This window comes from Aquarana catesbeiana, linkage group LG03, assembly GCF_042186555.1.
Source record: "Aquarana catesbeiana isolate 2022-GZ linkage group LG03, ASM4218655v1, whole genome shotgun sequence".
NCBI classification, from domain to species: Eukaryota; Metazoa; Chordata; class Amphibia; order Anura; family Ranidae; genus Aquarana; species Aquarana catesbeiana.
The window spans coordinates 695,360,447-695,379,303 of record NC_133326.1 but is presented as its reverse complement, the minus strand read 5'-3'; the positions used below and the strand labels follow the sequence as shown (position 1 = coordinate 695,379,303).

At 41.8% G+C, this 18,857-nt stretch overlaps 1 protein-coding gene across 1 annotated transcript; it reads right to left on the bottom strand.

Moving 5' to 3' along the window:
* Nucleotides 1–2,838: 2,838 nt before the first annotated feature.
* LOC141134254 (olfactory receptor 1468-like) lies at nucleotides 2,839–3,765 on the bottom strand. The gene has a single exon (XM_073623831.1). It carries the CDS (start codon nucleotides 3,763–3,765, stop codon nucleotides 2,839–2,841), a length of 927 nt encoding a protein of 308 aa, XP_073479932.1.
* Between the last annotated feature and the right edge of the window lie 15,092 nt (nucleotides 3,766–18,857).

The window sequence follows — 18,857 nt, the reverse complement described above, 5'->3', positions numbered from 1 at the left end:
AACTGAGCTTGTTATATTTCCTCCTTCACGGTCCCCCTCCTGTGACTTCACCATTAATATCAACAACACAACCATTGGTCCCTCCACACATGCCAGGGTCCTGGGTGTAATCCTTGACTCTGACCTCTCCTTCAGCCCCCATATCCAATCACTTGCTAAATCCTGCCGCCTTAACCTCCGCAACATCTCCAGAATTCGACCCTTCCTGACTAATGACACCACAAAGGAACTTATTCACTCCTTAATTATTTCCCGCCTCGACTACTGCAACTCTCTCCTTAATGGCCTACCCTTAAGCAGGCTATCCCCCCTTCAGTCTATTATGAATGCTGCTGCTAGACTTATACACCTCACTAATCGATCCGTGACTGCTGCTCCTCTCTGCCAATCCCTTCACTGGCTTCCCCTACCCCACCGTGTAAAATTCAAAATGCTAACCATAACATACAAGGCCATTCACAACATCGCCCCCATCTACATCACCAACCTCATCTGCAGATATCGCCCAAATTGCCCCCTCCGCTCCTCCCAGGACCTCCTGCTCTCTAGCTCCCTTGTTACCTCCTCCCATACTCGCCTTCAGGACTTCTCCAGAGCCTCTCCCATCCTCTGGAATTCCCTACCCCAGTATATCCGATCAGCCCCTACCCTGTCCACCTTTAGGAGAGCCCTGAAAACTCATTTATTCAGGGAAGCCTATCCCACACCCACATAACTGTCCCTGAGCCACCCCCATCAAATCATTCTTTGCAGCTATTACCTTTTGTACCACCACCCCCTCCCTTTAGAATGTAAGCTCTATGAGCAGGGCCCTCCTGTACCTTTTGTATTGAACTGTACTGTAATTGTGCTGTCCCCCTTATACATTGTAAAGTGCTGCGTAAACTGTTGGCGCTATATAAATCTCGTATAATAATAATAATAATAATTCCGGTTACTGAACTTTGGCTATGTTTTGACTCTGTTTGTTCTTTTTTACTTTTATTATTAAACAAATGTGATTTAACTGTACTTCTGTCTAAGTCTGATTTCATGGTTTCTGACAGTAGGCAAAGACAGAGCTCCTCTGGACTGAACGGCTTAATTAGGCAAAACTGACGAGCAGGATATCATCAACAGCTGAGTAACTGTGGAGAGATAGGAGCTGGCAATTAGCCGACAGCTGAGCAGCCAGCTCAGAGAAGGAAGGGCTGAGCCCAGCCCTGACAGTACTCCTTCCTCAATGATCCCTCCCTCTTGGAGGACCACCGGGCTTGAGGGGAAAACATCTATGGAAATCATGGAGGAGGACAGGGGCATGTACGTCCAAGGATGAGACCCAAGAGCGTTCCCCTGGACCATACCCTTTCCAGTGCACCAGGTACTGTATGCACCCACGGAACCTACGGGAATCAACAATGGACTGTACTTCATGCTACTCATGGTTCTCAACCTGTAAAGTGTGAGGATGTGGCACCGAGGTGGTAAAGAGGTTTTAATAAGGAGACATGAAATACATTCGAAATACACATATTAGAAGGAAGGTCTAATGCGTAAGCCACTGGGTTAATCCTGCAAAGAATACAGAAAGGCCCAATAAACCTAGGTGTGAACTTCAGTGAGGGAACACAAAGTTGGAGATTGCGAGATGACAGCCATGGGGGGACCCATCCCATTTTTTTCTTTAATTTTTATCTATATTACCGGAATCCAGTAATATATTGCAGCCGCGAGCAGTTTTAAACAAAATTTTTTCCTTTATTAATGTAATTTTTCTGCTATCATTCATAAAACAATGTACGACTATGTAAGCAGCCTTACATAGTGTGGGGCATGGACTCAGCCCCCTGAGCCATGATTGGTCAAAGGTACCCTGCCTTTGGCCAATCATGGCTCTCACAGCAGAGCGCGCTATTATTGGCCAAAGCATGCAGGTCAGGTGAATGCTTTGGTCAAGCAGCAGCTGTCAATGCACTGCGATTTCACAGTGTATTGACGGTTTCGCCATTCATTATGGCATGTTCTGTGGGCACTCGAACTTCCTGCGAACGCTCCATAATGTTCGGTATTCGGTGAATGGGCAAACACCTGATGTTCCAGTCAAATTTATGTTCGACTGGAACATCGGGCTCATCCCTAGTGCTTACCCCCTGATGTTTTGGTCTGCTATTTCTGGATGTCAATGACCTTCCTGGCAACACCACATCTTCTGACACACCAAGGCTGAGGAAGGAATATGTATTTGTATAACACACACAACAAAGCAAGTACAAAATTACAATAACAGTGAACAAGTGAAAAATAAAGCCTAGTACACACAATGAGAAAATTGGATTAAAATTGGATAATTACACAAAAATTGTTAATTCTTTTATCTTATGAGAAAAAATGTCATGCTTGTCTCTTCTGGTATTTTTGCATGAACTGTCGTGATCAGCTCTCGAACTGTACTAACAATCAGATTACTGGATGATTGTACCAAAAGCATTTTTTTTTTCTGATTTTCTCTTCGCGTGTACCAGGCTTAACAAATACCAATATTGGATAACATTAAAATAACTGGAGGACCAAATGGCTCTGCCCCAAAAACCTAAAACCAGGGAGGTCTAACAAAGGGGTGGCATGGGGAACAAAAGCTCCATTAGTTAAACCCCTTCCACTGGCCACTATGTTGGTAATCATTGGGGACCAAAGTCCTGGCATTGGAGAGCTCAGATTTGAGTAGATTCCATGATGTGCCCAAACTGTACCTGTAAACAATGCAGTGAACAGCAGCCCAGGCACCAGGAAAGGCTAGGATTTACTGCCTTATTCTTAAGATAGCAGGGATTATATACTTTTTTTTATTTTGGAAAAGTCTCACAGACTTTTTTTAGTATGAGTTATAAAGCCCAAAGCATTTTTGATGTCTTTATTCCTCAAACTGTATATAAAAGGGTTTATAAAAGGAGTAAACACTGTGTACAATAAAGACAGTATTTTACTGATCATCTGTGACTGTCCTTCATTTGGAAGAACATACATGGAGATTAGAGTCCCATAAAATATAGACACGACTGTCAGATGGGAGCTGCAAATAGAAAAGGATTTCAGCCTCCCTGAAATGGATGATATCTTTAATATAGTTAAAGCAATGTAGATATATGAAAGTACTATCAAGAGGAATGGCAAGACTACGACAGCAGTACAAAGCAATGTGGATTCCATCCGGACAATGGATGTGTCTGAACAAGAAAGTTTCATCAAAGGATAAAAATCACAGAAGAAATGATCAATAGTATTTGGCCCGCAGAATTCTAATGAACACACACCATGTATTATAAAAGATGTTAAAGAACTACTTAACAGCCAGGCTACAAAAACAAATGCAATGCAAAGAACTTGACTCATAATTGAGACATAATGCAGAGGATAACAAATGGCTAGATAGCGGTCATAGGACATCACTGTCAGAAGAAAACATTCAAATGTCTCCGGTAAAACAAAAAAATAAAGCTGTGTGATGCATCCAGGGAAAGATATGGATGTCTGCCCATGTAGTACAATATTAAGCATGTTAGGAGCAATATCAGTAATCAATATGATGTCAGATACAGACAGCTGGGAGAGGAAGAAGTACATGGGAGATTGAAGGGTTTTGCTGTAGTACACCAGTGTGATGATTAGAAGGTTTCCACATATTGCTGTACAATATATCATAAGGATTGTGGTGAAGGCCAGTAGGTTAAATTTTCCCATATTGTGGAATCCCAACAAGAATATTGTTGTAATATTACTTTTAAGCATGATCTGTGTCATTATAGAAAAAATACATTTAAATATAATAAAATATATCAATAATTTGCAAAGTATACATTTTTTTTAGAAATTGTCTTACAACGTAACTAAGGCTTATGCCGTGTACACACGACCAAACTTTTCGACAGCAAAGATCCGACGGAACAAATCCGGTGGACAATTCGATTGTGTATGGGCTTCATCCTTTGCTGTCGAAAAATCAGACGGACTTTAGAAATAGAACATGTTTAAAATCTTTCCGACGGACTTGAGTCTAGTCGAAAAATCCAGTCGTCTGTATGCTAGTCCGACGGACGAAAACTGACGCTAGGGCAGCTATTGGCTACTAGCTATGAACTTCCTTATTCTAGTCCGGTTGTACGTCATCACGTTCGGAACAGTCGGACTTTGGTGTGATAGTGTGTAGGCAAGTCCGTTTCATCGGAACTCCATCTGAACTCTGTGGAAAGTCAGTCGAAAAGTCCTTCAGAGTTCAGCCATCAAAAAGTCCGCTCGTGTGTACACGGCATAAGTTTTGGATAGAGTTGTGAAAGGTTTGAACCCTTGGTAGTTTTTTTGCTTTCAAAATCTTTTATTGGTTTTACAAAATAATAACAAGAGCAAAACAAAATAATGCACAAAACATCAGACTTTTACATGACAAACCCCTGAGGGGGACGTAGCTACTGAAATCACCAGGTGTAAAGGACTGTCTATTATCTAAGGTAATATCCAGAATCAGCGGAGCTGCTGTATTTCAACAATCCGAAAACAAAAAAGGACAAAATAAAAAGAAAGAACGAGAAACACAATAGCTGGTAGACCGCCAAGTTTAAGTACTATTGCAGGGAGAGGCCCGAAGAGAATCCACCGGCACCCCAAAAGGGATCAAGATGTGCACGGGAGAAACTCTGCAAACCATCCCCTCCTTATGTTTACCATGGATCCTCTGGGTCATTAAGAATGCTTAGGAAAAGCGATAACCTGGTTTGGTAACTTACTAGGAAAAACAATATGAGCTCCTTTCAGGGTATGTTTTACACCCAAGTCGGGAGGACTTTTCCTAGTCCCCCTAAAAAAGTGAACAATAAAATAGTGATAGAAAGGTAGAGAGAAGTAGCAGATAGGGGAAAGAGGGGAAAGGAAGAGGGAAGCTAGCCTGTCATCGGGAGGTTCCCCCACCCCCTAATAAACTTACTCATAAATTTAAGGCTGGACGCCAAGAATCAGAGATATACCAATAAATTGCGCCCATGGTTCCCAGATAGCTTCGAATTGCGCTTTGGTGTCAGATAGAACGCTCAAAAGTTTCTCTTGGGACATTATCCAAGAGACTTTACGAATGGCTGCCTTAAAGGAAACCTTGGGTTGTTTCCAAGCTTTGGCGATGGTTAATTTGGTACCTAGGAGGATAAAGTGTATGAGTTTACGTGACCGTTTTGGAGTCTTAGGTAAGTTGTCATTGAGAAGTGCTATGGCTGGGGTTTTTGGGGTTTGGGTCTTCGTTAATTTCCTCATCAGGGCGAATATCTTGCCCCAGAAGGACCTCAGTCTGGGGCATTCCCACCATACGTGGGCCATTGTACCCACTAGCTGACACCCTCGGAAGCACTTGGGATCCGCTGTTGGGAACATTTTGGATAATTTAGCCGGGGTGAGATACCATCTGGTAATGACCTTGATATTTGACTCAATGAGGGAGATATTCTTAATGTCCTTAAAGGCTCTGTTGAAGGAGCTTCTCCATTTGTCAACTTCCCAGTTGAGTGACAACTCACTCTCCCAAGCTAGCATATAAGGAGTCTTTTGGAAGTGAAGGGCTAGTGACTGATAGATTATGGAGATACCCCCCTCTGTTCCATAGATCGTCCACACCATAATTCATATTGTGTAAATAAGTGGGGCGTGGTTTTTCTGCCCCCGCAAATATGGCGGAGCAAGTGTCTAATTTGGTGAAATCTATAATGCTCCGAATTAGGTATTTCAAGATGATTGAGACAGAACTCAAGAGAAAAAGGACCCTCATTGGTGAAGAGGTGTCTGATTCGGTACAGTCCTTTGTCCAGCCACCATCTGAAAGCTTTTATGTCTAACCCTGGGGCGAAGTCTGGATTATTGAAGATGTGTGCTAGTGGGTGACATCTCGAGATTAGGGTGGGGTTATTTCTTAGGTTACCCATATTTTGAGAGATTGAGATAAAGATAGAGAAAGTATTGGGGGTCGCTGTCTTGGGGGTACCCAGAGAATAAAATCCAGGGTGTAGGATGGGGCCGCATGTCTTTCTATCTGAATCCAGTCTGGTTTCTCTGCCATAGAATAGACTGCGGAGAGTTGGGCTAACCTGGCTGCTTGGAAATACCAGTAAAGCTGAGGAAACCCTAAGCCCCCCTGTGTTCTCGGTAAGAAGAGGGTTTTTTGCTGGATTCTGTGACCTCTACCCCCCCAAATAAATTTGGTTACTTTTCTTTGGAATTTGGTCAGGTGTTCTTTATTAATGTTGATCGGAAGGGCCCTGAATAGATAGAGGAGTCTAGGTAATAATGTCATCTTCACCGCGTGGATTCTCCCTAGCCAGGATACCTCTCCCTTCGACCAATTTCCCAAATCAGCCTCTAACTTGCAGTAAGTCTGGGGGAAGTTCAAAGAGTATAATTGCTCCAATTTGGCTGGGAGTTTAATTCCTAATTAGTCTAAGTAAATATCATTCCATTTGAATTGAAAGGAACTTTGTAGGGCGGAAACAGTGTCAGTTTTGAGGGAAATGTTTAGAGCTGATGACTTTGAATAGTTAACCTTCAGGCCAGAGATATTGGAGAACTCCTTCAAGAGTTTACATAAGTTTGGAAGGGAGGTGGTTGGGGACGTGAGGAAGAGGAGCATGTCGTCTGCAAATAGACCGCATTTATGGACATTGTTCCCACAGGCTACTCCTAAGATGTTGGGATTCGATCTGATAGCTATCGCCAGAGTTTCGATCGCCATGGCGAAAATCAGAGGGGAGAGAGGGCAGCCTTGCCTTGTGCCTCAGAACCCTTGGTAGTTTTTGTCTTGCTGTCTGGGAGATCCACTTTCTTTATTTGTCCTAGTGACTACTGTCATCAGGATTAAACATGAAGGAGAATCCAATATATTTAGTTTAGTCTAGGTTACCAGGAGTAAGTATTTAATATTAGTATAAAATATTATTTATATACCACCAACAGTTTGGGAAACACTTTATATAAAAAAAAGAAGACAGTACATCTACAATACTATTTAGGACAAGGGGGTAAGGGGACCCCTGCACATCTAAAGAGATTGTAAAATTATACAAAAGGTGGAAATTGTGTGGGATGGGTTGTGTGTGAAAGTAAGATTAATTTGATAGTTATGGGAGGCATTATTTACTTCCCTAAAAAGATGTGTTTTCAGGGATCACCTGAAGATAGACAGAATAGTAGACACTTGGACAGATTGGGGTAAGGAGCTGAAGAGGATGGGAGAGGCTTGGAAGAAGTTCTGGAGGTGAGCATGGGACTAGGTGACAAGGGAGCTAGAGAACAGGAGGACTTGGGAGATGCGAAGCAGATGTTGTGGTTAATATTTTGAGATGAGGTTGGTGATGTAGCTAGAGGCAATGTTGCAAACAACTTTGTAAGCTATTATTAATATTTTGAATCTTATTTGTTGGGTGTTCGGAAGCCAGTGGAAGGATTGGTGGAGAGGGATGGCAGACATTGAACGGTTGATAAGGTGGATGAGTCTGACAGCAACCTTCATGATAGGCTGTAAGTAGGTAACTTGTGTAGAGGAAGACCAAAGAGGAGAGAGTTTCAGTGGCCGAGGTGAGAGAAAGAGAGTGAAAAAGTAACTTGGTGGTATCATTGATTAATGTATAACAGAAGGCAAAACTTTTTTTTTATATTGGATAGGTTATGGGAAGACCAGAATCCGTTTTTTTTTTTTGTCATTTGTGTCCCATTGGCGAGATTTCTCTTCACTTCCTTTTTCAAAGTCACAACAGGAAGTAAAATGAAATCCCTCAAAAGTGAGGGAAATCCCTGGAATCACCAAGGTCAGAGCTATTGTCCCAATTAGAAGACTTCCTCTCTATTTCTGTTATAATGACCACTTAAAATGTAAGATTTTCTTTCACTTTCACTGATCATGATCACCATTATAAATAAAGAGGTTGAATCTCTCCAACAAGGAAACAGAGAGCAATAAAAACCTAACCGGCATCTAAACCTTCTCCACCCTATCTAAACCTAAATTGTAAACTTTAAACATTTTGGTACATTTGACAGCTGATAATAAAAAAAAAAACACAAACAGGAAATTCATTAAAACAGAAGACCAAATAAAAGTCTTAGGTAGGCCATACATGATTAATTTTCTTGCATTCAACCAGTGGGTTAAACAAAATAAATGAAAAAAAAAAAGAATACAATAACTTCATAAGAGGGTTTCCCCCATCCACCTCGAATGTGTGGATGGGGGAAACACTCTCATGAAGTTATTGTATTCTGACAGTAGAGATGCTTTCTTGCCCTCAGAATACACTCAACAGCACTGTTGGCTATAGACAGCGGCACTGATCAAACAAAAATCTTACAACAGGCCAGTTTTATAGAAGTCGATCAAGAGATTGACTTCTATACATCCAGCCTGCCCATCAATGGTTTGAAATTCAGCAAGTCCCTGCTGAAGCGATTGAATTTTGACCCACCTATGGCTGGCTTTACTCAGCCATATAAACAATATCAAATTATTTGGGTAGGAAAATTATTTGTAGAGTTATAATTAAAGCGTAACTCCACTTTTGTTGAGAAAAAAACATTCCCCTCTGGGTGATCGATGTACATTGCAGGGATTATAACAACCTTAGTTGCAGATTCCTACCTTTTGTTATTCTGAAAAAATCCATGTGCCTCTGTTCTGAGTGGGTCTAATGGGAGCGGTTTCATAATTATCAGTCAGCTGTGGCAGCTGCAGGGCACTAATGAGGAAATCTGCTGGGCATGCAACCCTTTAGATGTGCTCCTATTGAAAGTATCTCTCCAAAAATTACATTTTTGTTGCAGGGGATGCCTGAAATCTGACTTGTATCTTAGGCAGACTTCTGGTGAGCCAATCACACAAGCCGGAAATTATGTTTCTGGGGAGTGGTCAGTACACACTGTGTACAGATTGACTCCAGGTAGCCATATTGCAATGCATTCTCAGAAAATTACAGTGGCTGCAGATTGAAAAGGAAAGGTAATTTTTAATAACATTCAATTACAATATGATTAGTGTCACAATTATATGTGCTGTATTATTTTTTCTTTATTTGCTATTTTTTTCCCCACAATAGTGGCGTTACCCTTTAAACTAGCATACATATGCTAGCGATGCATTTAGGTTCCATTGACATCTAATCGCTAAAGAATTAAACACGGTGATCTTTAATGGTATTGACTTAAATTCATTCAGTTTCAGAAAAAAGAATATATAGCTGTGTTTTATTTAGCAATGATGTGTTATCACAAATTAGCAGACTATTTTAGAAATTCCAGAAGACCACTTGACCTTGATTATCATTTTCAAACACTTAAAAATTCTCAAACGAAAAATCCAATTTACAGGAAACTTTTTAGTCTAATTCAAAATCTCATATCTGCCATTTATAAAGAATACATAACAAGTGTTATGCTTAAAGGAGATATAAAGGCAAAAGTTTTTTTTTATCTTAATGTAATCTATGCATTAAGATAAAAAATAAACCTTCTGTCTGCACCCCCTAATTACTTATCTGAGCCCCATCTCTCTCCAGCGATGTCCTCAGTGAAAAAATATTACATCTTTGCTATCAAATTACCATTAGCTGGTATCACGGCAATCTGTTTGGTCATATATAGTCTCTGCTTAAATAGACAACATCTAAAGATATTAACAGAGCTCTCTAGAGTGCAGGTCTGCAAGGATTTAAGAAAGAATAATATAATGATTATACAAATAATAAGAGTTTATTTCAGTAAAATAGACATATCTTGGATAAATAGTTGTAGCATTAGCTGCATGAATGTAAAATAGCATTAATAGATACAACTGTAAAATTATTATTTCAGATTAAAATCATGAAATATCTCTTGATGCCAGTGAATGGTTAATATTAGTTAATTAGTTATGAGAGTAGCTGAATGATCAACCAAAATTTATACAGACTAAAAGGGTAAATAAAGTAGATTTACTTTCTGTCTGTGTATAGCTTAATTTTTTAACATTAAGATACATACACTATATTGTCAAACGTATTGTGACGTCTGCCTTTACACGCACATGAACTTTAACGGCATCCCAGTCTTAGTCTGTAGGGTTCAATATTGAGTTGGCCCACCCTTTGCAACTATAACGGCTTCAACTCTTCTGGAAAGGCTGTCCACAAGGTTTAGGACTGTGTCTATGGGAATGTTTGACCATTCTTCCAGAAGCTCATTTGTGAGGTCAGGCACTGATGTTGGACAAGAAGACCTGGCTTGCAGTCTCCGCTCTAATTCATCCCAAAGGTGTTCTATTGGGTTGAGGTCCCCCCTCGCAATCGCTCCTGGCCAATGACGGGCTTCCTCGGCTTCTGTGAATGTAAACAGAAGCGGAGGAAGTGATGTCACTCTCCTTGAGCCGGTTTTTTCGTTCTGGCGCAGAGGAGAGAAGACATCCAAGTAAGTTTGCACCAACACTACACTAACAGTAGAACACGCAGGCAAACTTGTCACCCCCCTGTCACCCCCCAGTCACCCCCTGATCACCCCTCTGTACCCCTTGTCACACTGACACCAAAAGCAGGTTTTTTTTTTCTGATTATTGCATTGGTGTCAGTTTGTGACAGTTATAAGTGTTAGGGCAGTTAGGTTAGCCCCCTTTAGGTCTGGGGTCCCCCCCTTTAGGTCTAGGGTACCCCCCTAACCCCCCCTAATAAAGTTTTAACCCCATGATCACCCCCCGTTGCCAGTGTCACTAAGCGATCGTTTTTCTGATCGCTGTATTAGTGACACAGGTGACGCTAGTTAGGGAGGTAAGTATATAGGTTCGCCGTCAGTGTTTTATAGCGACAGGGACCCCTATATACTACCTACTAAAAGTTTTAACCCCTTGATTGCCCCCTAGTTAACCCTTTCACCAGTGATCACCATATAATTGTTACGGGTGACGCTGGTTAGTTGGTTTGTTTATTATAGTTTATTATAGTTTATTATAGTTTTAGGGCACCCGCCGTTTATTACCTTATAAAGGTTTAACCCCCTGATCGCCCAGCGGTGATATAAGTTACGTTTTTAGGGTCAGATAAGGCCTGCGTCGCCCCAGACAGCGTCAGGTTAGCGCCAGTACCGCTAACACCCACGCACGCAGCATACACCTCCCTTAGTGCTATAGTATCTGAACAGATTGATATCTGAGCCGATCAGATCTATACTCCCCAGCAGTTTAGGGTCCCCCAAAAAAACGCAATGTTAGCGGGATAAGCCCAGATACCTGCTAGCACCTGCGTTTTGCCCTTCGGCCCAGCCCAGCCCAGCCCACCCAAGTGCAGTATCGATCGATAAATGTCACTTACAAAACACTAAGCACACATAACTGCAGCATTCGCAAAGTCAGGCCTGATCCCTGCGATCGCTAACAGTTTTTTGGTAGCATTTTGAATCAGTCGCTGACAGTCAGGAGCTTTTTTGCCTGTGAGTCTCACTAGTGTACCCCTAAATTTAGAGCCCAAAATGGCAAATCGAAGGTACACTAGTGAAGAGGCCTACACGTTTCTGAGCATGACAGATAGTGAAGAGGAAGTCACTCATCTGTCAGATTCAGGCTCAGAATACGATCCTGTAGAGGACAGCGGCTCCATGACAGATAGCTCTGACGACGGAGTTGTGGTCCCTGCTAAGGTCAGGCGTACCAGACCCCAATCTTCTTCTTCTGTCCTTGAAGTGCAAGAACCGCAGGTCCCTCGTATGGAGCAGAGAAGTACTAGCGCTGCTATTCCTTCTGGTGAACTGGCAAGCACCAGCGGCCTAGTACACCCTGGTCGTACATCCAGCACTGCAGTATCACGTGGTGACGTGGCGAGTCCCATAAGTGCAGTTCAAGCTGGTGAGGTGGCAAGCACTAGTAGTGTCCCGCTGCCACCAAGAAGACGAACACAGGCCCGTTGTGCCCATAGTGCCCTTCCTGCTGCATTCGCCAATCCGAATTGGGTACTCACCACTTCTGCAGCACCCGTACTGCCCCCTTTCACTGGCCAACCCGGAATTCAGGTGGAAACAGTTGATTTTACGCCACTGGATTTTTATTCACTGTTTTTCACAGAAGATCTCTATAGATCTATTGTGGACCAAAGCAATTTATACGCTGGTCAACACATCGCCGCTAATCCCCAGTCCTCCCTTGCCAGAGATTAGAAACCAATTACGGTTTCCGAATTTAAGCTCTTTCTGGGCCTTTCCCTCAACATGGGCATAAATAAAAAGAGTGAGTTGCGGTCATATTGGTCCACTGACCCAATTTACCATATGCCCGTGTTCTCTGCTTCCATGGCCAGGGCACGATACGAGCAGATTTTGCGGTTCATGCACTTCAACAACAATGAACTCTGTCGTCCTCATGGAGACCCTGAATACGATCGACTCTACAAAATTCGGCCCCTCGTAAACCACTTCAACCAATGTTTTGCAGACTTGTTTACTCCCCATCAAGTTGTCTACGTTGATGAGTCCCTGATTAAATTTTCTGGCCGCTTGTCATTCAAACAGTACCTTCCCAGCAAGCGTGCCAGATATGGGGTCAAGATGTATAAGCTCTGTGACAGGGCCACAGGCTATACATTTAGTTTTATGGTTTACAAGGGCAAAGATAGTCACGTAGAGCCAACAAACTGCCCTGACTACATAGGAAGCACTGGCAAGATAGTGTGGGACTTGGTGTCACCCTTATTCGGAAAGGGGTACCATTTTAGTCACCTTTTTGATCATCAAATTGGAGCATGTGGCACCGTGCGACCTAATCGCCGGGGCTTTCCCCAGCGGCTTGTAGATTCCCATCTTAGGCTGGGGGAGAGAGCCTGCTTGCAGTGTAATAATTTGCTCGCTATGAAGTGGAGGGACAATAAGAATGTTTTCATTCTTACCTCCCTTCCTGCAGACACGACGGTCCAAATTACTATGGCGACTGGTGTTGTGGAGAAACCCCTCTGTGTCCACGAATATAACCAAAATATGGGAGGGGTGGACCTCAACGACCAGTTGTTGGCACCGTACCTAATTGCCCGTAAGGCCAGACGCTGGTACAAAAAAGTGTATGTATACTCATTTGAATTGGCTTTGCTGAATGCTCATGTGCTATACAGAGCTTCAGGACGGAGTGGATCCTTCCTTAAATTCCAGGAAGAGATCGTCAGAGCCCTTCTGTATCCAGACGGTGCTCCACCTCACCTTCCCCAACCAAATGCAGTAAGCCAGCTGCATGAGAGGCATTTTCCTTATGTCCTCCAGAGTACCCCTACCCAACGAGCCCCCCAAAGAAATGTTGTGTCTGCAGAAAGCGCGGATTTAGGCGTGACACCCGGTATTATTGTCCCTCCTGTCCTGGCAATCCTGGACTTTGCATTGGTGAATGTTTTGAGCGCTACCACACACTAGTTGAGTTTTAGAGTAGGGTACAGCATTGCACAGACTAGGACATACTTTCACAGGGTCTCCCAAGATGCCATCGCATTTTGAGAGACCCAAACCTGGAACCGTTACAGTTTTAAAAGTTACAGTTATAAAAAAAAAAAAAAAATACACAAAAAAAATATAACATAAAAAAAACAAAAATAGTTGTCGTTTTATTGTTCTCTCTCTCTCTATTTTCTCTCTATTGTTCTGCTCTTTTTTACTGTATTCTATTCTGCAATGTTTTATCGTTATGTTTTATCATGTTTGCTTTTCAGGTATGTAATTTTTTTATAGTTTACTGTGTTTTAACCATTTTTTTGTTTTCAGGTACGCCATTCAGCTGCAGCATGGATTTATTTATCTTGACAGCAACAGCGTTTGCTCCCACGATACATAAAGACATGACTCCAGCGCTGTCAGAGGTGATTTCACCACCACAGTTACATACTTTGCTCCTGCCTTTTGTGGGAGGATGCCCCCATGCTTCGGCATATATATATTTTAGGTAGGCACAGGTTGCGTTATATGTTTTATTTTTTACTATTTTTTTTTGTATTTGCTTTGCAGATATGGTAAGTCTTACTGTTATACTGTAATGTTACTTTGTTTTTTTTAACCATCATTTGCTTAGCAGGTACGCCATTCAGTTGCAGCGCGGATTTATGTATCTTGACAGCAACAGCGTTTACTCCCACGATACATAAAGCCGTGACTCCAGCGCTGTCGGAGGTGATTTCACCACCACAGTTACATACTTCAGCATATATGCGTGGGGGCAGCAGTGGGTGGAGGAGCGATTTGCTCCTGCCTTTTGCGGGAGGATGCCCCCATGCTTCGGCATATATAAACGGTGCATGTATGCCCATCATTAGAAGTGGGTGGATGAAGGGAGGTATTCTAATGGTGGGCATACCCACCGATCAATATCTTTTTTTTGTTCAGCCCACAGGCTGCATGAAAAAAAAGTTTACAATATATGCCCAACAAGGACCAGCAACGTACCGGTATGTTGCTGGACTTTGAGTGGTTATACCAGAATGATGCCTGCAGGTTTAGGTATCATCTTGGTATCATTCTTTTCAGCCAGCGGTCGGCTTTCATGTAAAAGCAATCCTAGCAGCTACTTAGCCTCTAGACTGCTTTTACAAGCAGTGGAAGGGAATGACCCCCCCACCGTCTTCTTTGTTTTTCTCTGGCTCTCCTGTCCCAATAGGGAACCTGAGAATGCAGACGGTGGTTCAGCCAGCTGACCATAGAGCTGATCAGAGACCAGAATGGCTCCAAACATCTCTATGGCCTAAGAAACCAGAAGCTATGAGCATTTCATGACTTAGATTTTGCCGGATGTAAACAGCGCCATTGGGAAATTGGGAAAGCATTTTATCACACCGATCTTGGTGTGGTCAGATGCTTTGAGGGCAGAGGAGAGATCTAGGGTCAAATAGACCCCAATTTTTTCAAAAAAGAGTACCTGTCACTACCTATTGCTATCATAGGGGATATTTACATTCCCTGTGATAACAATAAAAATGATTAAAAAAAATAAAAATGAAAGGAACAGTTTAAAAATAAGATAAAAAAGCAAAAAATAATAAAGAAAAAAAAAAAGCACCCCTGTCCCCCCCTGCTCTCGCGCAAAGGCGAACCCAAGCGTCGGTCGGCTTCAAATGTAAACAGCAATTGCACCATGCATGTGAGGTATCACTGCGAAGGTCAGATCGAGGGCACCAAAAAATGCATTTGAAAAATCGCTGCGCAAATACTGTGTGAAAATAATAATATAATGTTTGGGGGTTCAAAGTAATTTTCTTGCAAAAAAAAATAATTTTTTCATGTAAACAAAAAGTGTCAGATAGGGTTTTGTCTTCAAGTGGTTAGAAGAGTGGGTGATGTGTGACATAAGCTTCTAAATGTTGTGCATAAAATGCCATGACAGTTAAACCCCCCCCAAATGACCCCATTTTGGAAAGTAGACACCCCAAGCTATTTGCTGAGAGGCATGTCGAGTCCATGGAATTTTATTTTATATTGTGACACAAGTTGCGGGAAAAAGACACTTTTTTTTTTTTTGCCCAAAGTTGTCACTAATTGATATATTGCTCAAACATGCCATGGGAATATGTGAAATTACACCCCAAAATACATTCTGTTGCTTCTCCTGAGTACAGGGATACCACATGTTTAGGACTTTTTGGGAGCCTAGCTGCGTATGGGACCCCGAAAACCAAGCACCGCCTTCAGGCTTTCTAAGTGCGTACATTTTTTATTTCACTCTTCACTGCCTATCACAGTTTCGGAGGCCATGGAATGCCCAGATGGCAAACCCCTCCCCCCAAATGACCCAATTTTGGAAAATAGACACCCCAGGCTATTTGCTGAGAGGTATAGTGAGTATTTTGCAGACCTCACTTTTTGTTACAAACTTTTGAAAATTGAAAAAAGAAAAAAAAAAAATTTTTCTTGTCTTTCTTCATTTTCAAAAACAAATGAGACCTGCAAAATACTCACCATGCCTCTCAGCAAATAGCTTGGGGTGTCTACTTTCCAAAATGGGGTCAATAAAAATTGCAGAGGTGATCAAATACCATCAAAAGAAAGCTCTATTTGTGGGAAGAAAAGGACACAAATTTTGTTTGGGTACAGCATTGCATGACCGCGCAATTAGCAGTTAAAGCGACGCAGTGCCAAATTGTAAAAAGTGCTCTGGTCAGGAAGGTGGTAAATCCTTCCGGGGCTGAAGTGGTTAAAGCAGGTTAGGTTATAAAAAAATATCCCAAGCTTTGAACATCTCACGGAGCTCTGTTCAATCCATCATATGAAAATGGAAAGAGTATGGCACAACTGCAAACCTACCAAGACATTGCCGTCCATGTAAACTAACTGGCCAGGCAAGGAGAGCATTAATCAGAGAAGCAGCCAAGAGGTCCATGGTAACCCCGAAAACCAAGCACCGCCTTCAGGCTTTCTAAGGGCGTAAATTTTTGATTTCACTCTTCACTGCCTATCACAGTTTCAGAGGCCATGGAATGCCCAGATGGCAACCCCCCCAAATGACCCCATTTTGGAAAATAGACACCCCAAGCTATTTACTGAGAGGTATAGTGAGTATTTTGCAGACCTCACTTTTTGTCACAAACTTTTGAAAATTGAAAAAAGAAAAAAAAAAAATTTTTTTCTTGTCTTTCTTCATTTTCAAAAACAAATGAGACTTGCAAAATACTCACCATGCCTCTCAGCAAATAGCTTGGAGTGTCTACTTTCCAAAATTGGGTCATTTTGGGGGGTTTTGTGCTATCTTGGCATTTTATGGCCTTCGAAACTGTGATAGGTAGTGAGGAGTAAAATAAAAAATTTACGCCCTTAGAAATCCTAGGCTCCCAAAAAGTCCCACACATGTGGTATCCCCATACTCAGGAGAAGTAGCTAAATGTAGTTTGGGGTGCAATTCCATATATGCCCATGGCCTGTGTGAGCAATATATCATTTAGTGACAACTTTGTGCAAAAAAAAAAAAAATTGTCACTTTCCCGCAACTTGTGTCAAAAAATAAAATATTCCATGGACTCAACATGCCTCTCAGCAAATAGCTTGGGGTGTCTACTTTCCAAAATGGGGTCATTTGGGGGGGGTTTGTGTCATCTGGGCATTTTATGGCCTTCAAAACTGTGATAGGTAGTGAGGAGTGAAATCAAAAATTTACGCCCTTAGAAATCCTGAAGGCAGTGATTGGTTTTCGGGGCCCCGTACGCGGCTAGGCTCCCAAAAAGTCCCACACATGTGGTATCCCCATACTTAGGAGAAGCAGCTGAATGTATTTTGGGGTGCAATTCCACATATGCCCATGGCCTGTGTGAGCAACATATCATTTAGTGACAACTTTTTGTAAATTTTTTTTTTGTCATTATTCAATCACTTGGGACAAAAAAAATAGATATTCAATGGGCTCAACATGCCTCTCAGCAATTTTCTTGGGGTGTCTACTTTCCAAAATGGGGTCATTTGGGGGGGGTTGTACTGCCCTTCCATTTTAGCACCTCAAGAAATGACATAGGCAGTCATAAACTAAAAGCTGTGTAAATTCCAGAAAATGTACCCTAGTTTGTAGACGCTATAACTTTTGCGCAAACCAATAAATATACGCATTTTTTTTTACCAAAGACATGTGGCCGAATACATTTTGGCCTAAATGTATGAATAAAATTGAGTTCATTGGATTTTTTTTATAACAAAAAGTAGAAAATTTCGGTCTTTTTCCGTTTATAGCGCAAAAAATAAAAACGGCAGAGGTGATCAAATACCATCAAAAGAAAGCTCTATTTGTGGGAAGAAAAAGATGCAAATTTTGTTTGGGTACAGCATTGCATGACTGCGCAATTAGCAGTTAAAGCGACGCAGTGCCAAATTGTAAAAAGTGCTCTGGTCAGGAAGGTGGTAAATCCTTCCGGGGCTGAAGTGGTTAAAGCAGGTTAGGTTATAAAAAAATATCCCAAGCTTTGAACATCTCACGGAGCTCTGTTCAATCCATCATCTGAAAATGGAAAGAGTATGGCACAACTGCAAACCTACCAAGACATTGTCGTCCACGTAAACTAACTTGCCAGGCAAGGAGAGCATTAATCAGAGAAGCAGCCAAGAGGTCCATGGTAACTCTGCAAGAGCTGCAGAGAGCCACAGCTCAGGTGGGAGAATCTGTCCACAGGACAACTATTAGTCGTGCACTCCACAAATCTGACCTGTATGGAAGAGTGGCAAGAAGAAAGACATTGTGGAAAGAAAGCCATAAGAAGTCTCATTTGCAGTTTGCAAATAGCCATGTGGGGGACACAGCAAACATGTGGAAGAAGGTGCTCTGGTCAGAAGAGACCAAAATTAAGCTTTTTGGCCTAAAAAAAGAGCGACGATTAAAAAAAAAAAAAAAAAAAACTATATATTTTTATTTCTGCTATAAAACATATCCATTAAAAAAAATGTAAAAAAATCAAATTTCTTCAATAATTTAGACCACAATGTATTCTGCTACATATTTTAGGCCAAAAAATCCCAATAAGCTTTTTCTGATTGGTTTGCAAAAAAGCTATAGTGTCTACAAACTATGGGATATATTTATGGAAGTTTTAATTTATTTATTTTACTAGTAGTAATGGTGATCAGTGACTTATAGTGGGACTGCGCAATTTTGGCAGACAAATCAGACACTAAGTGACACTTTTGACACTTTTTTGGGCACCAGTGACACTAATATAGTGATCAGTAGGGATGGGCCGAACACCCCCCCGTTCGGTTCGCACCAGAACATGCAAACAGGCAAAACATTAGTTTGAACACGCGAACACCGTTCAAGTCTATGGGACACGAACATGAAAAATTAAAGGTGCTAATTTTAAAGGCTTATATGCAAGTTATTGTCATAAAAAGTGGCCCTTCAGGTCTGGTAT